Source organism: Pogona vitticeps, chromosome 5, assembly GCF_051106095.1.
Source record: "Pogona vitticeps strain Pit_001003342236 chromosome 5, PviZW2.1, whole genome shotgun sequence".
NCBI lineage: Eukaryota > Metazoa > Chordata > Lepidosauria > Squamata > Agamidae > Pogona > Pogona vitticeps.
Genome location: NC_135787.1, coordinates 75,962,467 through 75,976,992, shown reverse-complemented (window position 1 = coordinate 75,976,992; position 14,526 = coordinate 75,962,467). Strand labels below are relative to the sequence as shown.

Here is a 14,526-nt window from a genome sequence, read left to right as displayed (position 1 = left end):
GTATGTATCTTCTCACAAGTACATTGGCACTGCAATAACTTAGAGGCAATCGAAATAATAAAAAGAACCCTAAATGTCTCTCATGCAAAATATTTCAAAATCTGTTCTGACCTTGTGAGTTATCCTGTTACCATAAATTATTCTATCAGAATCAGCAGCAAGGAGGGGGAAAGATCCTAATTCTTGGCCCACATGTACCTTTCAGCATGCCAGTGATTTTGGCAGAACTGGCAAAATCCAATTAGAAAATAGGCATTCTTCTTTGTGTAAACTGATTTGTGATGAATGACTAAGCTGTCCAAGGCTTCACTTCCTTGCAGATTATCTCAGTGCTATAATAATGGAAGTGCTATTTTGATTATACATTATGCTATTAAATCATCAATGTGACAGCTTTCTTATGACGTATTGGAATAGTATGTCCCAAAATGACAATGTGCTAGTAATGTATCTTCAGAGAAATGGCTTGTTACCCATATATCAGACTAGACATCATTAAAGGAATAGTTATGGTCTTGTCCATTATTCTTCTTAAATGTAGTTCCAAATTATGCTCAGATCCAAAAAGCCCTTTTAATGCTGCCCTGTAAGAAAAAAAGAAAGGTCCTTTAACTTCCCTTGTTTTATTTCCATTTCTCTTTTCCTCAGTTCTTGTGTTCTCCTTTGGCAGATGATAGTCCCCATGCCTTTCCATCTTCAAAGCTGTCTCCATTTTTTTGTCTTTGAAATTGAAGTTAACCTGTGTGGCATTTGTCCAAGAGGCCTTAAAGCAAAACCTTTCATTCCTCCCAAGAACTGAGAACCTCCCAACAGGCAGGCGTTTGAGTATCTGTCTCTTAGACTGACAAGACTTCACAGATACAGTTGGGAGGCTCAAGAGCTCTTTCCCAACATAATCCCCCCACCAATTTTATTTCTTTATCTAACTTTGAACCCACCCAGAGCCTACCTGCCCCTGACACACTTTTCTGACAAGAACACTGGCCATATGGCCTGTGTATGACAGCTGCCAACATGGCTACATCATAACCCATTTTTCAGCTTAAAATGACTTTCAGCTCACCAAAGCACTATGTGCCATGCCTGCCTGTATCATTTTCCATGTGCAAACTGTACAGCTAATGCAGGACAGATAGGTGAGTCCTCTCAGTAACTTACATGCAGTAAATGATTGGTAAGGACAAGCCCTGTGATGTCATGTCTTGAAATGCCCGTAGTGAATCTTGGCTGTAAAACAGCACACTGAATATGAATCACTTCTGTTGTCATGGTTCTGTATCATTCTTTCCCTTTCAAAGTTGCTGAAACATGTTTATCTTCTTTTTCCCTTGTCACAGTTCATTAGGCTGATGTTTTCAGTTAACTATCTTAACTATCTAAGAGCCATTTATCTTATGTTGAATGTAATGTGCATCTAAAAATTTTTTCCAGCTTCTGAAAATAATTTGCTGACAAAGCGCCTAAAGCTTGATTATGAAGAAATCACCCCATGTCTCAAAGAAGTAACGTTGGTCTGGGAGAAAATATTAAATACACCAGGGAGATCAAAGATTAAGTTTGACATGGAAAAAATACATTCTGCTGTTGGAAAAGGTGAATATAATTAATTATTTGATGAATCAGATATGCCTATACAGTATTGGAATCAGAATATTTACTTAGATAACAGGTGATAATTGTGTGTCAGTATGTAACAGGTGACATAGAGTTGCTTGAGCTATAGCTATGGTCTTCCTAGACTAGACCAGGAGTATGGAGGTAATATGGACAAAGCCATTTATGAAGGAATTATTCATTCTTACTGTTACATTCATATAGTGGAATAACTATATGTTCAGACTCAATTCCATCTGCAATATGGGAAAAATAATACTGTTAATTTATGCAATTGTAAGGATTGCAAATACATAATGCATGTGAAGAGCATAGAGCTACAAATTTACATACAATTTTTTAGTATTATTATTGTGAATATTAATACTGGGATCAGTTAATTGATTTGTAGTATTAGTTCCATAGATCATATGCCTATTCATAAAGCATAATGTACTTTTTAAGGCCATTATAGATAGGGTTGTTGCATTGATTCAGTTTTCTGGACAGAGGAGAAAAATCTATGGAGTATGTTCTCTTTTCTGTTCAACACAGAGCTACAATTTTATCAGTTGACAAGATGATAACCAAGATTACCAGAACTGTGCCAGCATAATAGATTAGTAGCCTCTCACCACCTAGTGTTAGAGAGTGAGAGACTTAGGGCAGGGGGAAGTGTTTTGAAACCAATAAAGGAGCTTACAGTTCCCATAAAGAAGCCATTGACTGTGATACTCTGCTGCCCATCATGACATTCCTCTAAGACAATTAGGACTTCATGTCAACACCTGTGCTGCTGGCACCAATTAGCTGTGTCTGTCTTTCTTTCCTTCCCCTCTCTTCTTTTCAGGGAGAATCACTGGATGGAACAGCAAACTTCCCCTGTTTTGGACATCTGAGCCCATAAAGCCATGGCTCAGTGGTCTAGCATATTGCTGAGCAGGAAGAAGGAGGCTGTGCTTTGTTTCCACTCCTCCAAAATGAGCCCACTCTGACAACCTTTTTTTTTCCCCACAGCCTTTTGCAGAAGAGTGCAAATCCCTTTATAGGTGGCATGGGTGGTGTAGATAGGAGACAGAATTCATCACAACTGCTGAGCCAAATGAGTTGGCACTTCAAGTCAAATCTGTGGGCTTCTGTTGATATGAAAGTGATTAGTGGTGTACATTCGGAGATGCATCTGATTATACCACCAGCCTCAATTGTTTGAAAAGGGGCCAGTAATTTGAAATCTTACATTGCAATTCAGGGGGACACAAGTTTTAATCTTATTCCTCTTGGGTGATAGTTCTTATTAGTCAACTTATTTGTGACAGATCAGGTCTGATGCACAAGAAGGGGACACAAACATTTAAGAAAGAAGTCCAAATGAACAGACTTAACCATCGTCACAGTGCATTATATCCCCATACTAAAAAGTGAGGGGCATCAGTTTGGATCTCTGTTCTGATACATATAGCCTGTTTACCTCCATCTCTATAACAGATATCTATTTTGCTGGTGACACAGTACACAGACCTGGTACACAGAACTGGTAGACAGGTCTGTGAGCATAATCTTACACATGCTGTATGCTGTTTTATGCAAGAATCCCATCTCTGGAGTGGGTTAATAATCCAACAAAACATCTCTAACTTCTCCAAAACGAATTAACAGAGGAGCGTTGTTAAAACAAAATTGTGTCTTTTGTTTAACCATCTGCTTCTCAAATAACATTGGATAATGGGACAATGGGAAATTAGGCTCCTTTTAAAATCTGTTTTGATTTTGTAAAATCTTTTTCTAAAGTGTATCCAGCCTACATTTCATTTGGATAATTCAAGAGGGAAGGCTTGACTACCTCAGAATCCCGTCTCTGCCTGACTCTCTGATCTCAATATTTAGTAACCCCGAACATATATCTCCTTCATTAATAAAAACTTAGTTAGATAACTTACATGAGTTAAGGTACAAATGCAGTTATGTTGGGGAAAATTTGTTTATGCAGTAATAGACAGAGTGTAATGTTCCTTCTCAAGTTCCTTCTTATTTTCCCTTGTTTCTTTGGAAAAGGAGTCCCTCGGCATCACCGTGGTGAGATCTGGAAGTTTTTAGCAGAGCAATACCAGTTTAAGCATCAGTTTACAAATAAACAGCAGCCAAAGGATATCCTACCTTACAAAGAACTCTTAAAACAGCTGACCTCCCAACAGCATGCGATACTTATTGACCTAGGTGAGTCTGGGGGGAGGTAGAAATAAAAAGCTTTTTCTTGGTGTTGGTATGAAGAAGTAACATATTTAGCTTTAACGCATTGCTTGTGAGTTTTGGTCTTGATGGTGTTAGTTCCAAAAAAAAACTAGTGTCAAATTGTAGAAACTGCATCTCCTATAGTTTCAGAAGGGAACTTCTGGTAAGTGACCATTGTCCCATTTTTATTAATTTATGCATATAGTTAGGATAACAGCTCTTTAATCTTACTTATTATGGGATTTCCATTTTGGGAACTAACCACCACCAATACCACTATGCAGTTTCTGCTTTCAAAGTGACTTTCAAAGCCTTTGAGCCAAACAGGAACCATTGAATAGGCCTGTGGGGTGTCTCTTGGAACAGCTCCTGCACTGGGCAAGGAAATAACTGTAGACCAACACAAGCTTCTCTTCCAGTTGGGAAGCAAACTATACTATTTATGCAGAAATACTAGGTCTCTTGCCAATCTTGGTAGTGAGCAGCCAGATGTAGAAATCAAACACAGCCTGCCTTCCTAGTACACGATATATAAAGCTTTAATCTACATTCAGGAAGACTTAGCTTATGGCTTTGACTTTGTGAAAATATGGTCTCTGATAATATCTGACAAGGCAGCAACATCAGGAGGGCAGAACATTCCCCATCTCTACTATATACAAAGTTCATTGGACCACCCTTTTCTTTGTTTTTACTAACATAACAAGATTTTCCAACTTGCTTCATTTCATAAGTTCGTAAACTTGGTTATAAGGAAATGGGGATTTCAAGTGGCTGTTTGACTGGTGTTAAAAAACATGTCATACAGCAGTGCAAGTAAAACTTTTCTAGTGGGTAATGGAAGAGCATATTTGTCTAACTAGGTGGTATGATCAGGAAATGACTCTTCTCTTCAATGATTAGATTTATTAATCTGTGAGCAGTTTTTTAGCCTCATGCAACTCTGTTGAGCTGACCTTATTAACCCTTCTGGTGCTGAACAGGGTCCCTTTTTTGTAGTACCACTGAGGGCATGGAAGCAGTGACCTTGGTGCAGTCCAGAACATCATCTCAGTGAGGCTGAGCAGAGTTGCTTGGATGGCAGAAAGGTGAACACTTCCCCATACACAATCCCGAGCCTCTGTATCTCTCCTGTATATGTGCGCACCCATGTACATGCAGTCCCCTGTCACCACTGGATTCTGCCCATGAGGCTGAGAAGGTTGTGCCTCTTTGGTATGCACCATGAGAAAAGCCAGAGGCTTAAAGTAGAAGAGACTGGCTTCCCACAGACAATTTCTATTCTGCTTCCCTAGATTCCCAGTTATGTATGTGCAACAGAGATAATGAATGGATTCTAAACTGCAGGATTTATTTAGAATTGTAAGCAAAAGCTTGTAAACCTATTTCAAAGATGAAACCAATTTCCCTATAATGAAACAATGCTATGCTTTAAGATTAACAATTTCTGTTTTAACCTACTGCCCAAAAAGCTACCTGCAGAGAGCTTTTCAGTCTCACAGGTAAAGCAGAAATGTGAACAGCCACCTAATCCTGCTTAAATAATGACTGCAATGTTTGTGGAGCAATTCACAGCACACTGTGAAAGAATCCAAACACTGCACCTGAGAGTATTTTTGTTCTGCTGATGATGATTGGCAGCAAGCCTCTGCATGCATAGGTGAGGGGGGAGACAGAGCAAGTATAGTAATAATAGAGTATAATAAATCTAATAATCAAAGAGAAAAATCATTTTCTGATCATGCCACAAACATGGACAAAAGTATTTCAAAATGTGTCCAGCTATACCTTTGCTTTAACCTTCTGTTTCTGCACCTGTTCCCAAACCCCATATGTTGTGTCAGGGAAGTGGATACAGAACCTCCAAGGGACTTGCTCTGTTGGAACTTTGTTCACTTAATCTAGAATCTGCTTTATTGAAACAGATATCATGTTTCTATCTGGCAAAGCAAGAATTGTTGTATTTCTGGAAAAAGTTACTTTTTTGGACTACAGTTCCCACAGTACTGCAGCCATCAAGGCCAGCAGCTGTGCTTGCTGTGTGTTATTCTTGAATTTATAGTCCAAAAATCAGTTTTCCTCATGTGCGCTCTACAGTAGCAAGAAAATATGACTTTATGGTTTCTTAGATAAGATAACCTGAAGTTTCTTCTTTGTGCCATATGGCAGCATGGCACAATTACATTCAATAATATCTGTTTTTCTAACTTTGTTCCCCCCCCCAGGTCGCACCTTTCCAACTCATCCGTATTTCTCAGCCCAGCTTGGAGCTGGACAGCTCTCACTCTATAATATCTTGAAAGCCTATTCACTCTTGGATCAGGAAGTAGGTTACTGCCAGGGCCTTAGTTTTGTAGCAGGTGTGCTGTTGCTTCATATGAGTGAAGAAGAGGCTTTCAAGATGCTCAAGTTCCTTATGTTCGACATGGGCCTCAGGAAGCAGTATCGACCGGACATGACAATTTTACAGGTTTGAGCTCCTGCTTATGTTTCATTTACATTTTTGATGTTAATACAGTGACAGAAGAGGTTTATATTATATTTTCAGCATTGAATGATAAAAAGGGGATGTTTATGATTACCTATATGTTCAGGGATTAAAAGGAAAGACGCAAAATTGTAGTTCATCAAAGCTTATACCAGACAGATCTTTCTAGTCTTTAAAGTCCTGCAGAGCTGTTTTTACTGCAACAGATTAACACAGCTACAGCTACCCCCTCCCTAAAAATTGTCAGTTGCATTTGATGAAGCTGAGACGATTCAACACTGGATCATCTTGATAGATCAGTAGGTTACCAGTAGCCACTGTTTATCTCAGGACAGGTTTTCGCCAGAGAAGGCTAAAATTTCTCTGGTAGAACTGTTTTAGAAAAATGCTGGTGATCTTTGCACAACAATACTAGATTATGCAGAGGTTACTTTCTGCTTGGGAGTAAGGTAAAGGTAAAGGTTCCCCTTGACATTTAGTCCAGTCGTGTCCGACTCTAGGGTGCAGTGCTCATCCCTGTTTCCAAGCCATAGAGCAAGCATTTGTCCGAAGACAGTTTCCGTGGTCACGTGGCCAGCGCGACTAGACATGGAACACCTTCCCACCGAGGTGGTACCTATTTATCTACTCTCATTTTTACATGCTTTCAAACTGCTAGGTTGGCAGGAGCTGAGAAAAGCGACAGTAGCTCACTCCGTCACATGGATTCGATCTTACAACTGCTGGTCTTCTGACCTTGCAGCACAGAGCCTTCTGCAGTTTAACCCACAGTGCCACCACATCCCTGGCTTGGGAGTAGGCAATATTAAATGGATATCTCTCTTTCTCTCTCATTTTCTCTCTGTGTTTTGAGTTTATAAGTGCTCATTTATAGGTCTGAATATTTTGGATGATGATCTTTAATATGCTTTTTAAATATATTTCTGCATGACTGCAGGGGAACATTTCCAAATTGACTGGAGAATTAGACTATGATGAATGAAATTTGTAAACTTTGTTGTGTTGTAGGATGTCATTCTGAGCTACATCTTCTTAGTAGACTATCAAGTTGTCTTATTCTATGACAAGGAAGAGAGTAAAGGGAAGCATTTGAAAGTCTGCCAAACCAGAACTCTTTCTGCATTTGGGTTCAGAATATTGAGTATGTAGGATGAAAGGAAGAACTGGCCCTGAACTGTTATGTCTGAACAAACATTTTGGCAGCATAGAACATGACCCTATCTACTAATATCTACCTGAAACCTCATACTTACCCTTTCTCATCAATCCATGCGGTTCTGCACAGCTACATAATGCATGTATGTGAAAGATTTAATTCAGCAGTGCTTTGTCATTTGTGCATCTCTTTCTTGTGGTCATACTAACTATGGTCCACTTATAAAGTGTTAAGGATCACATGCAACTTGGAGTTCCTATTTCACTAACATTTAAAAAATCTTTTATTTGCCCTTGCAGATTCAGATGTATCAACTTTCTCGGCTCCTTCACGATTACCACAGAGATCTCTACAATCACTTTGAAGCACATGAAATTGGGCCCAGTCTATATGCTGCTCCCTGGTTTCTTACAATGTTTGCCTCTCAGTTTCCCCTGGGGTTTGTAGCTAGAGTGTTTGGTAAGTCACTGTTACTCTTAAGGATAAGTTGGAACCATATTTTATATCTTTTTCTCGGTGACCATTAAGGATATAACTTGTTTGAAAGTAAAGAATGAATGAATTTATTTATTACGGTCAGGTGACCAGCTCATAAAACATATTTATGGCTAAAATATACAAAATGCAGTTTAAAAATGTACAGCCAATTCATAAAACATATTATGTGGCTAAAATATACAAAACACAGTTTAAAAAAGTACAGTCAGTTCATAAAACATATTATGTGGACAACAAATAATTAATTGTGTACTGGTTGTAAAATATGGGGAGAATCAAATACAGCATTTTTATAGCTATCCTTTGAACCATTGGATCATCTAGGGCAAACTGATTTGGAGAGGGTTTTTGGGTTATAGGGAGTCCTTCCAACGTATTTGTAAAGATCTGTAAATATTTCCTCCCTTTGGTTGGGACCACAACATTTCTCTACGCTAGACAATAAACCACCCTCATGCTAAAACCAGTCAACCTGTGAACTCAGGAGACTATAAGGGAGTGCTGTGCCATTGCTGCTGCACAAAATTTTGCTGCAGAGCTTGTAATAAGGGAGTCTTGATCGGAAAGAAGTAGCTTGATATAAAATTCATCAGGTTTCCCTGGATATCTGAGAATGATTTCACTCAGGAGGTTGATGTGTAGATCTCTATAGAAAAGACAGTGCAGTAAAACATGACCTACAGTTTCCACTTGGCCATCATTACATGGACACAGGCAATCCAAGACAGGTATATGTTGAAATCTTCTCTCCATGAGCTTATAGGGTAAAACATTAAGTCTCACTAATGTGAAGGCTCTTCTGGTCTTTGTTGACATTGTGCTCGTCAAATATGAAGATATTGTAAAGGCATTATTAGTGACAACACTGTATTTGTCTGAACACTTTGAAAGTAAAGAGGTTTTTTCCTTTTTTATGACTGTGAAAATATTGGCAAAGAGATGGATAGAAACACTATTAGGAAACAGAGACAGATAAATTATGGTAAATGCAGATACTTGCATTCCACCCTGTTGAACTCTTTATTGGCATCTGTTGATAGAAGCAAAAATGATTTATTTTGCTGCTTTGCCTAAATTGTATTTTGTGTCCTTTGAAACCCATCAATGAGTTGCCTTAAGGAATAAATCTACTCAGGAAATTCTGAAAACAATGTATGTATGTATTTGCATTGTGGTTAATGCATCTGATTTTTTGAAATAGCAATATTTGTCTTGTTTGTAAAAATGGACTTGTTTTAAGCAAATCCCAACAAATAGCCAATTGTTTAAATAGTTCACAATCATTAGAGTGCCATTGTTTTTTATCAAAGAGATTTGAAATGACCAAATTTCTCAAGGCCACTTTATTAATTTGTGATTAGCATTCTAATCTGAAATATTTTGAATGATTTGAATACCAATTTTGACTCCATTCCATGATTGCCAAAAATTTGATGGAAATCCTAATCTCTTGCTAAATCAGTTGATTTCATCACATTTTAGTATGAAGTTAAGTTGAAACATGAAGTAAATAACACATTGTGATTATATTCCAACATTATACTTCATAACTGTTCATAATAAAACATGAACTTTGGCATTGCTTATTAGTACTCTGGTTCAATGCAAATAAAGTAAAGCATGTTATTGGGACGTGGGAAGATGGGCCCCTCAGGTCGGATGGTGTCCAACATGCTACTGAGGAAGAGCGGAGGACAAGTACAAGTAGCTCTAGTGCTAATGAAGTGGTTGGGCCAAAGCCAAAAGGACGCTCAGCTGTGGACACACCTGGAAGTGAAAGGAAAGTCCAGTGCTGCAAAGAAAAATACTGCATAGGAACCTGGAATGTAAGATCTGTGAACCTTGGGAAGCTGGATGTGGTCAAACAGGAGATGGCAAGAATAAACATTGATATCCTAGGCGTCAATGAACTAAAATGGATAGGAATGGGCAAATTCAATTCAGACAATTATCATATCTACTATTGTGGGCAAGAATCCCATAGAAGAAATGGAGTAGCCCTCATAGTCAACAAAATAGTGGGAAAAGTTGTACTGGGATACAATCTCAAAAATGAGAGAATGATTTCAATACAAATCCAAGGCAGACCTTCCAACATCACAGTAATCCAAGTTTATGCACCAACCACCAATGCTGAGGAGACTGATATTGACCAGTTTTATGAAGACTTACAACACATTCTGGAACAGACACCAAAGAAAGATGTTCTTCTCATTATAGGAGATTGGAATGCTAAAGTAGGGAGTGAAGAGATAAAAGGAACAACAGGGAAGTTCGGCCTTGGAGTTCAAAATGAAGCAGGGCAGAGGCTAATAGAGTTTTGTCAAGAGAACAAGCTGGTCATCACAAACACTCTTTTCCAACAACACAAGAGATGACTCTACACATGGACATAACCAGATAGGCAGTACCGATATCAGATTGATTACATTCTCTGCAGCCAAAGATGGAGAAGCTCTATACAGTCAGCAAAAACAAGACCTGGAGCTGATTGTGGCTCTGATCATCAGCTTCTTATAGCAAAATTGACGCTTAAACTGAAGAAAGTAGGAAAAACACTGGGCTAGTCAGGTATAATTGCACTCATTTCACATGCTAGCAAGGTTATGTCCAAAATCCTACAGGGTAGGCTTCAGCAGTATGTGGATTGAGAACTCCCAGAAGTACAAGCTGGATTTCGAAGGGGCAGAGGAACTGGAGACCAAATTGCTAACATGCACTGGATTATGGAGAAATCCAGAGAGTTCCAGAAAAACATCTACTTTTGCTTCAGTCACTATGCAAAAACGTTTGACTTTGTGGACTACAGATAAACTATGGCAAGTCCTTAAAGAAATGGGAGTACCTGACCACTGTATCTATCTACTGAGAAACCTATATGTGGGACAGGAAGCTACAGTTAGAACTGGATATGGAACAACTGATTGGTTCAAAATTGGGAAAGCAGTATGACAAGGATGTATATTGTTCCCCGGCTTATTTAACTTATATGCAGAATAAATACATCATGCGAAAGGCCAGACTGGATGAATCCTAAACCGGAGATAAGATTGCTGGAAAAAATATCAACAACCTCAGATATGCAGATGATACCACTCTGATGGTAGAAAGTGAGGAGAAATTAAAGAACTTTTTAATGAGGGTGAAAGAGGAGAGCACAAAAAATGGTCTGGAGTTCAACATCAAAAAAACTAACATCATGGCCACTGGGCCCATCACCTCCTGGCAAATAGAAGGAGAAGATATGGAGGCAGTGACAAATTTTACTTTCTTAGACTCCATGATCACTGCCGATGTGGACAGCAGCTATGAAATTAAAAGACACCTGCTTTCAGGGAGGAAAGCAATGACAAACCTAGACAGCATCTTAAAAAGCAGAGATATCACCTTGCCAACAAAGGTCTGCATAATCAAAGCTATGGTTTTTCCTCTAGTGATGTATGGAAGTGAGAACTGGACCATAAAGAAAGCTGACCACCAACTAATTGATGCTTTTGAATTGTGATGCTGGAGGAAGCTCTTGAGAGTCCCCAGGACTGCAAGGAGAACAAACCTATCAGTTCTAAAGGAAATCAACCCTGAGTGCTCACTGGAAGGACAGATGCTGAAGCTGAGGCTCCAATACTTTGGCCATCTCATGAAAAGAGAAGATTCTGTGGAAAAGACCCTGATGTTGGGAAAGTGTGAAGGCAAGAGGAGAAGGGGACGACCGAGGATGAGATGGTTGGACAGTGTCATTGAAGCTACCAACATGAATCTGACCAAACTCCAAGAGGCAGTGGAAGTTAGGAGGGCCTGGCGTGCTCTGGTCCATGGGGTCACGAAGAGTCAGAAACAACTAAATGACTAAACAACAACTACAACAAATGTTATTGGGATATTCACCCATATGTATTTCTATATACTTCTAATGTAGGGTTATTTTTAATGATCACACTGTGGCGTTCACCCTTTGTGGCACCTACATGTTGTGCCCTCGCAAAGGCTCACCTTGTGTTTTCCTCTCGCTGCCACCAGTGGATTGCCTCAATCCACAATATAAATGACTTTGGCAGGACACTTGTCTTGTGAATACAAACAGAACTTATTTATTGAAGTAATTCAGACTTAATAATAACAGAAGTTCTTCAGATAATTATTGTACACAAGCAAATCATTAACAGTACTCTCAGTACATACTTTTCTCTTGCCATATAATTACCACCTTCTCTTTTTATCTAAATCATCCTTTCCACTCTGTATCTGTTCCTTCTCCCTCTGACTAACTTAACTCTCACTCTGACTCTGACTCTTTGATTCTGACCTTCTCTGATTCAGGCTCTGCCTTTTAACATCTCTTCAGCCCCACCTCTGAAACATGCAGTGGTGCCCCGCATAGCGAGGTTAATCTGTTCCGGATTAACCTTCACTATGGGGAAACATCGCTATACGGAACGGAAAAGCCCAAATGGGCCCAAAACTCACCGTTCTGCAATGTTTCCCCATAGCGGCAGCCATTTTCGCGCCCTCGGTAAGCGAGGGCAGGGCGCAAAAACGCTACGCGCGGCCATTTTGGGTCTTCCGGCAGCCATTTTGGAACCGCCGATCAGCTGATTTAAAAAAACCGCTATGCGAAGATCAGCAAGCGAAACGCTTACCGATCGTCGCTAAGTGATTTTTGCCCATTGGAACCGTCGATATGCCTTCGCATTAGCGATCCCAAAAAATGGATCGCTATGCGAATTCGTCGTTATACGGTGCGCTTGTTAAGCGAGGCACCACTGTATTAGCATAGTACATGAATAATACATTACTTATTTTGCATAACAAGGGGTGAATGCTACACACACATTTTTCTATTTTGTTTGTTCCTTAAAGGAAAGCACATATAACTTTCCTTTACAAATGCATGTATTTAAAAGAAACTGTCAATATGTAATAAAATACAGACAAGCAAAGGGGTTTACAGGAATAAGAAAGGCAACAAGTAGAGATAAAGCATGACAAAAATAAAAACCCTGCTACACTGGAGAGCAGTGCTTTGCAACCATTCTTGCACAGTTACTCACACAGCAAGATTGCTTTGTCTTCTGGAAGATGATTTCCAGGGAGTAACAAAGCCAAAGAATATAATGGGCTCTGCAATAAATTTTTTGGGTCTATTGTACAAAACAATAACAAAACTATACATTTGGTAGCATTTATAAACAGCATCAGATAATTTGCTGATTTCACTGAAATATGGTTTTCTTGAGGAGAAGAATATTTTTATTTGAACTAATGCAACAAATCACATTCATGTAGCAATCTTGTATAATCCATTTTTCAAGGGTTGTTTAGAGGGGTGCTGGCACCACCAAACCTGTGACATAATTAACCTAGAGAGAATGTAGCTTGGTTACCCCATCAGTATTATGACTGGATAGAGGTTTGAACTGCTGTCTCCCTGACCAAAACGGTACATTCTGTTGAACAGGCTACAGTGACACAGAAAGAGGTACATTGTGGCCAATGTATCAGGAGAACAAATTATGTGATTCTAATAAAACATTACAATACATACTGTGAATTTATCTAATATTCTTTTTCCTATTTTTCCTCTCTGATTTTCAGACATGCTACTTCTTCAGGGGTCAGAAGTTATATTTAAAGTAGCTTTAAGCTTGCTTGGAAGCCACAAACCTTTGATTCTGCAGCATGAAAGCTTGGAAACTATAGTTGATTTCATTAAATGTATTCTCCCAAACCTAGGCTTGGTACAGATGGAAAAGACTATTAACCAGGTACGAAGATGAATACTGTCAAGGGAGATGTGAAACTATGAGCTATTTTAGATGTAATAATTACCTTTGTTACACAGAACCAAAGTATTTTGGGATGTCCAGATCTGTGTTAATGGAACCTTTGTGTGATATTATAGCTAGATTTCCTACTGTGTTTTCCTAGTAAGTTTTGTTTGTTTGAACAGTGGAAATGCTTTGGATGCTTGTGCAGTAGTAATATATCCTGTGGGCAGGAAACAACACTGATTGTGAGACTTCTGTCCAAAGAATATAAAGCAGTACTTCCTGAAAGTGAGAAATGCCATACCTCCATAAACAAATGGGACTTACAGTCCACTCAGCTTTGTAGCAAAATCGCTAAGAAAGAGAAAGAAATTATTGGCACATTATTAGTAGTACCTGTAATTAGATTACTATTTCACTTGTTCAAATCAACATTTGGAATCCACTTCCCCTCCATATCAATTCATTATTTGAAAGTACCACCACCTTTCTTTAAAACTTTTTTTTGTTTCCATACAGCTTTCCTGAGGCCTTCAGTCTACTATATGCTGTGTTCAACTCACATCAAACCCTTTCACTTTTTACTTCATCTCTGCCCAGATTCTCAAATGTCAGGCTTTCTGCAAGCCTGATGCTCCATTCTCCCAACCCCCTTTTCTGACCTGCGTACAGCAGGGATACAAAAGCTCTAATTAGATTCCAGTTTCCACAACCCCCAGATAGCATGTCCAATGGTCAAGGTGATAGGAGTTGTCATCCAACAACATCTGGAGTTTTATAAACTCCCCAGTCTGTTT

The 14,526-nt window shown here is 39.0% G+C and overlaps 1 protein-coding gene across 15 annotated transcripts in view; it reads left to right on the top strand.

The window, feature by feature from the left end:
• Positions 1-14,526, top strand: part of TBC1D1 (TBC1 domain family member 1) — a 114,301-nt gene that overhangs the window by 94,359 nt on the left and 5,416 nt on the right. For all 15 annotated transcript variants that reach the window (XM_073001130.2, XM_073001139.2, XM_078394014.1 and 12 more), the window contains 5 exons: positions 1,432-1,593; positions 3,646-3,807; positions 6,048-6,292; positions 7,766-7,925; positions 13,557-13,726. In XM_073001130.2, the coding sequence (XP_072857231.2) occupies positions 1,432-1,593; positions 3,646-3,807; positions 6,048-6,292; positions 7,766-7,925; positions 13,557-13,726 (899 nt within the window). The remainder of the gene's footprint in view (positions 1-1,431; positions 1,594-3,645; positions 3,808-6,047; positions 6,293-7,765; positions 7,926-13,556; positions 13,727-14,526) is intronic.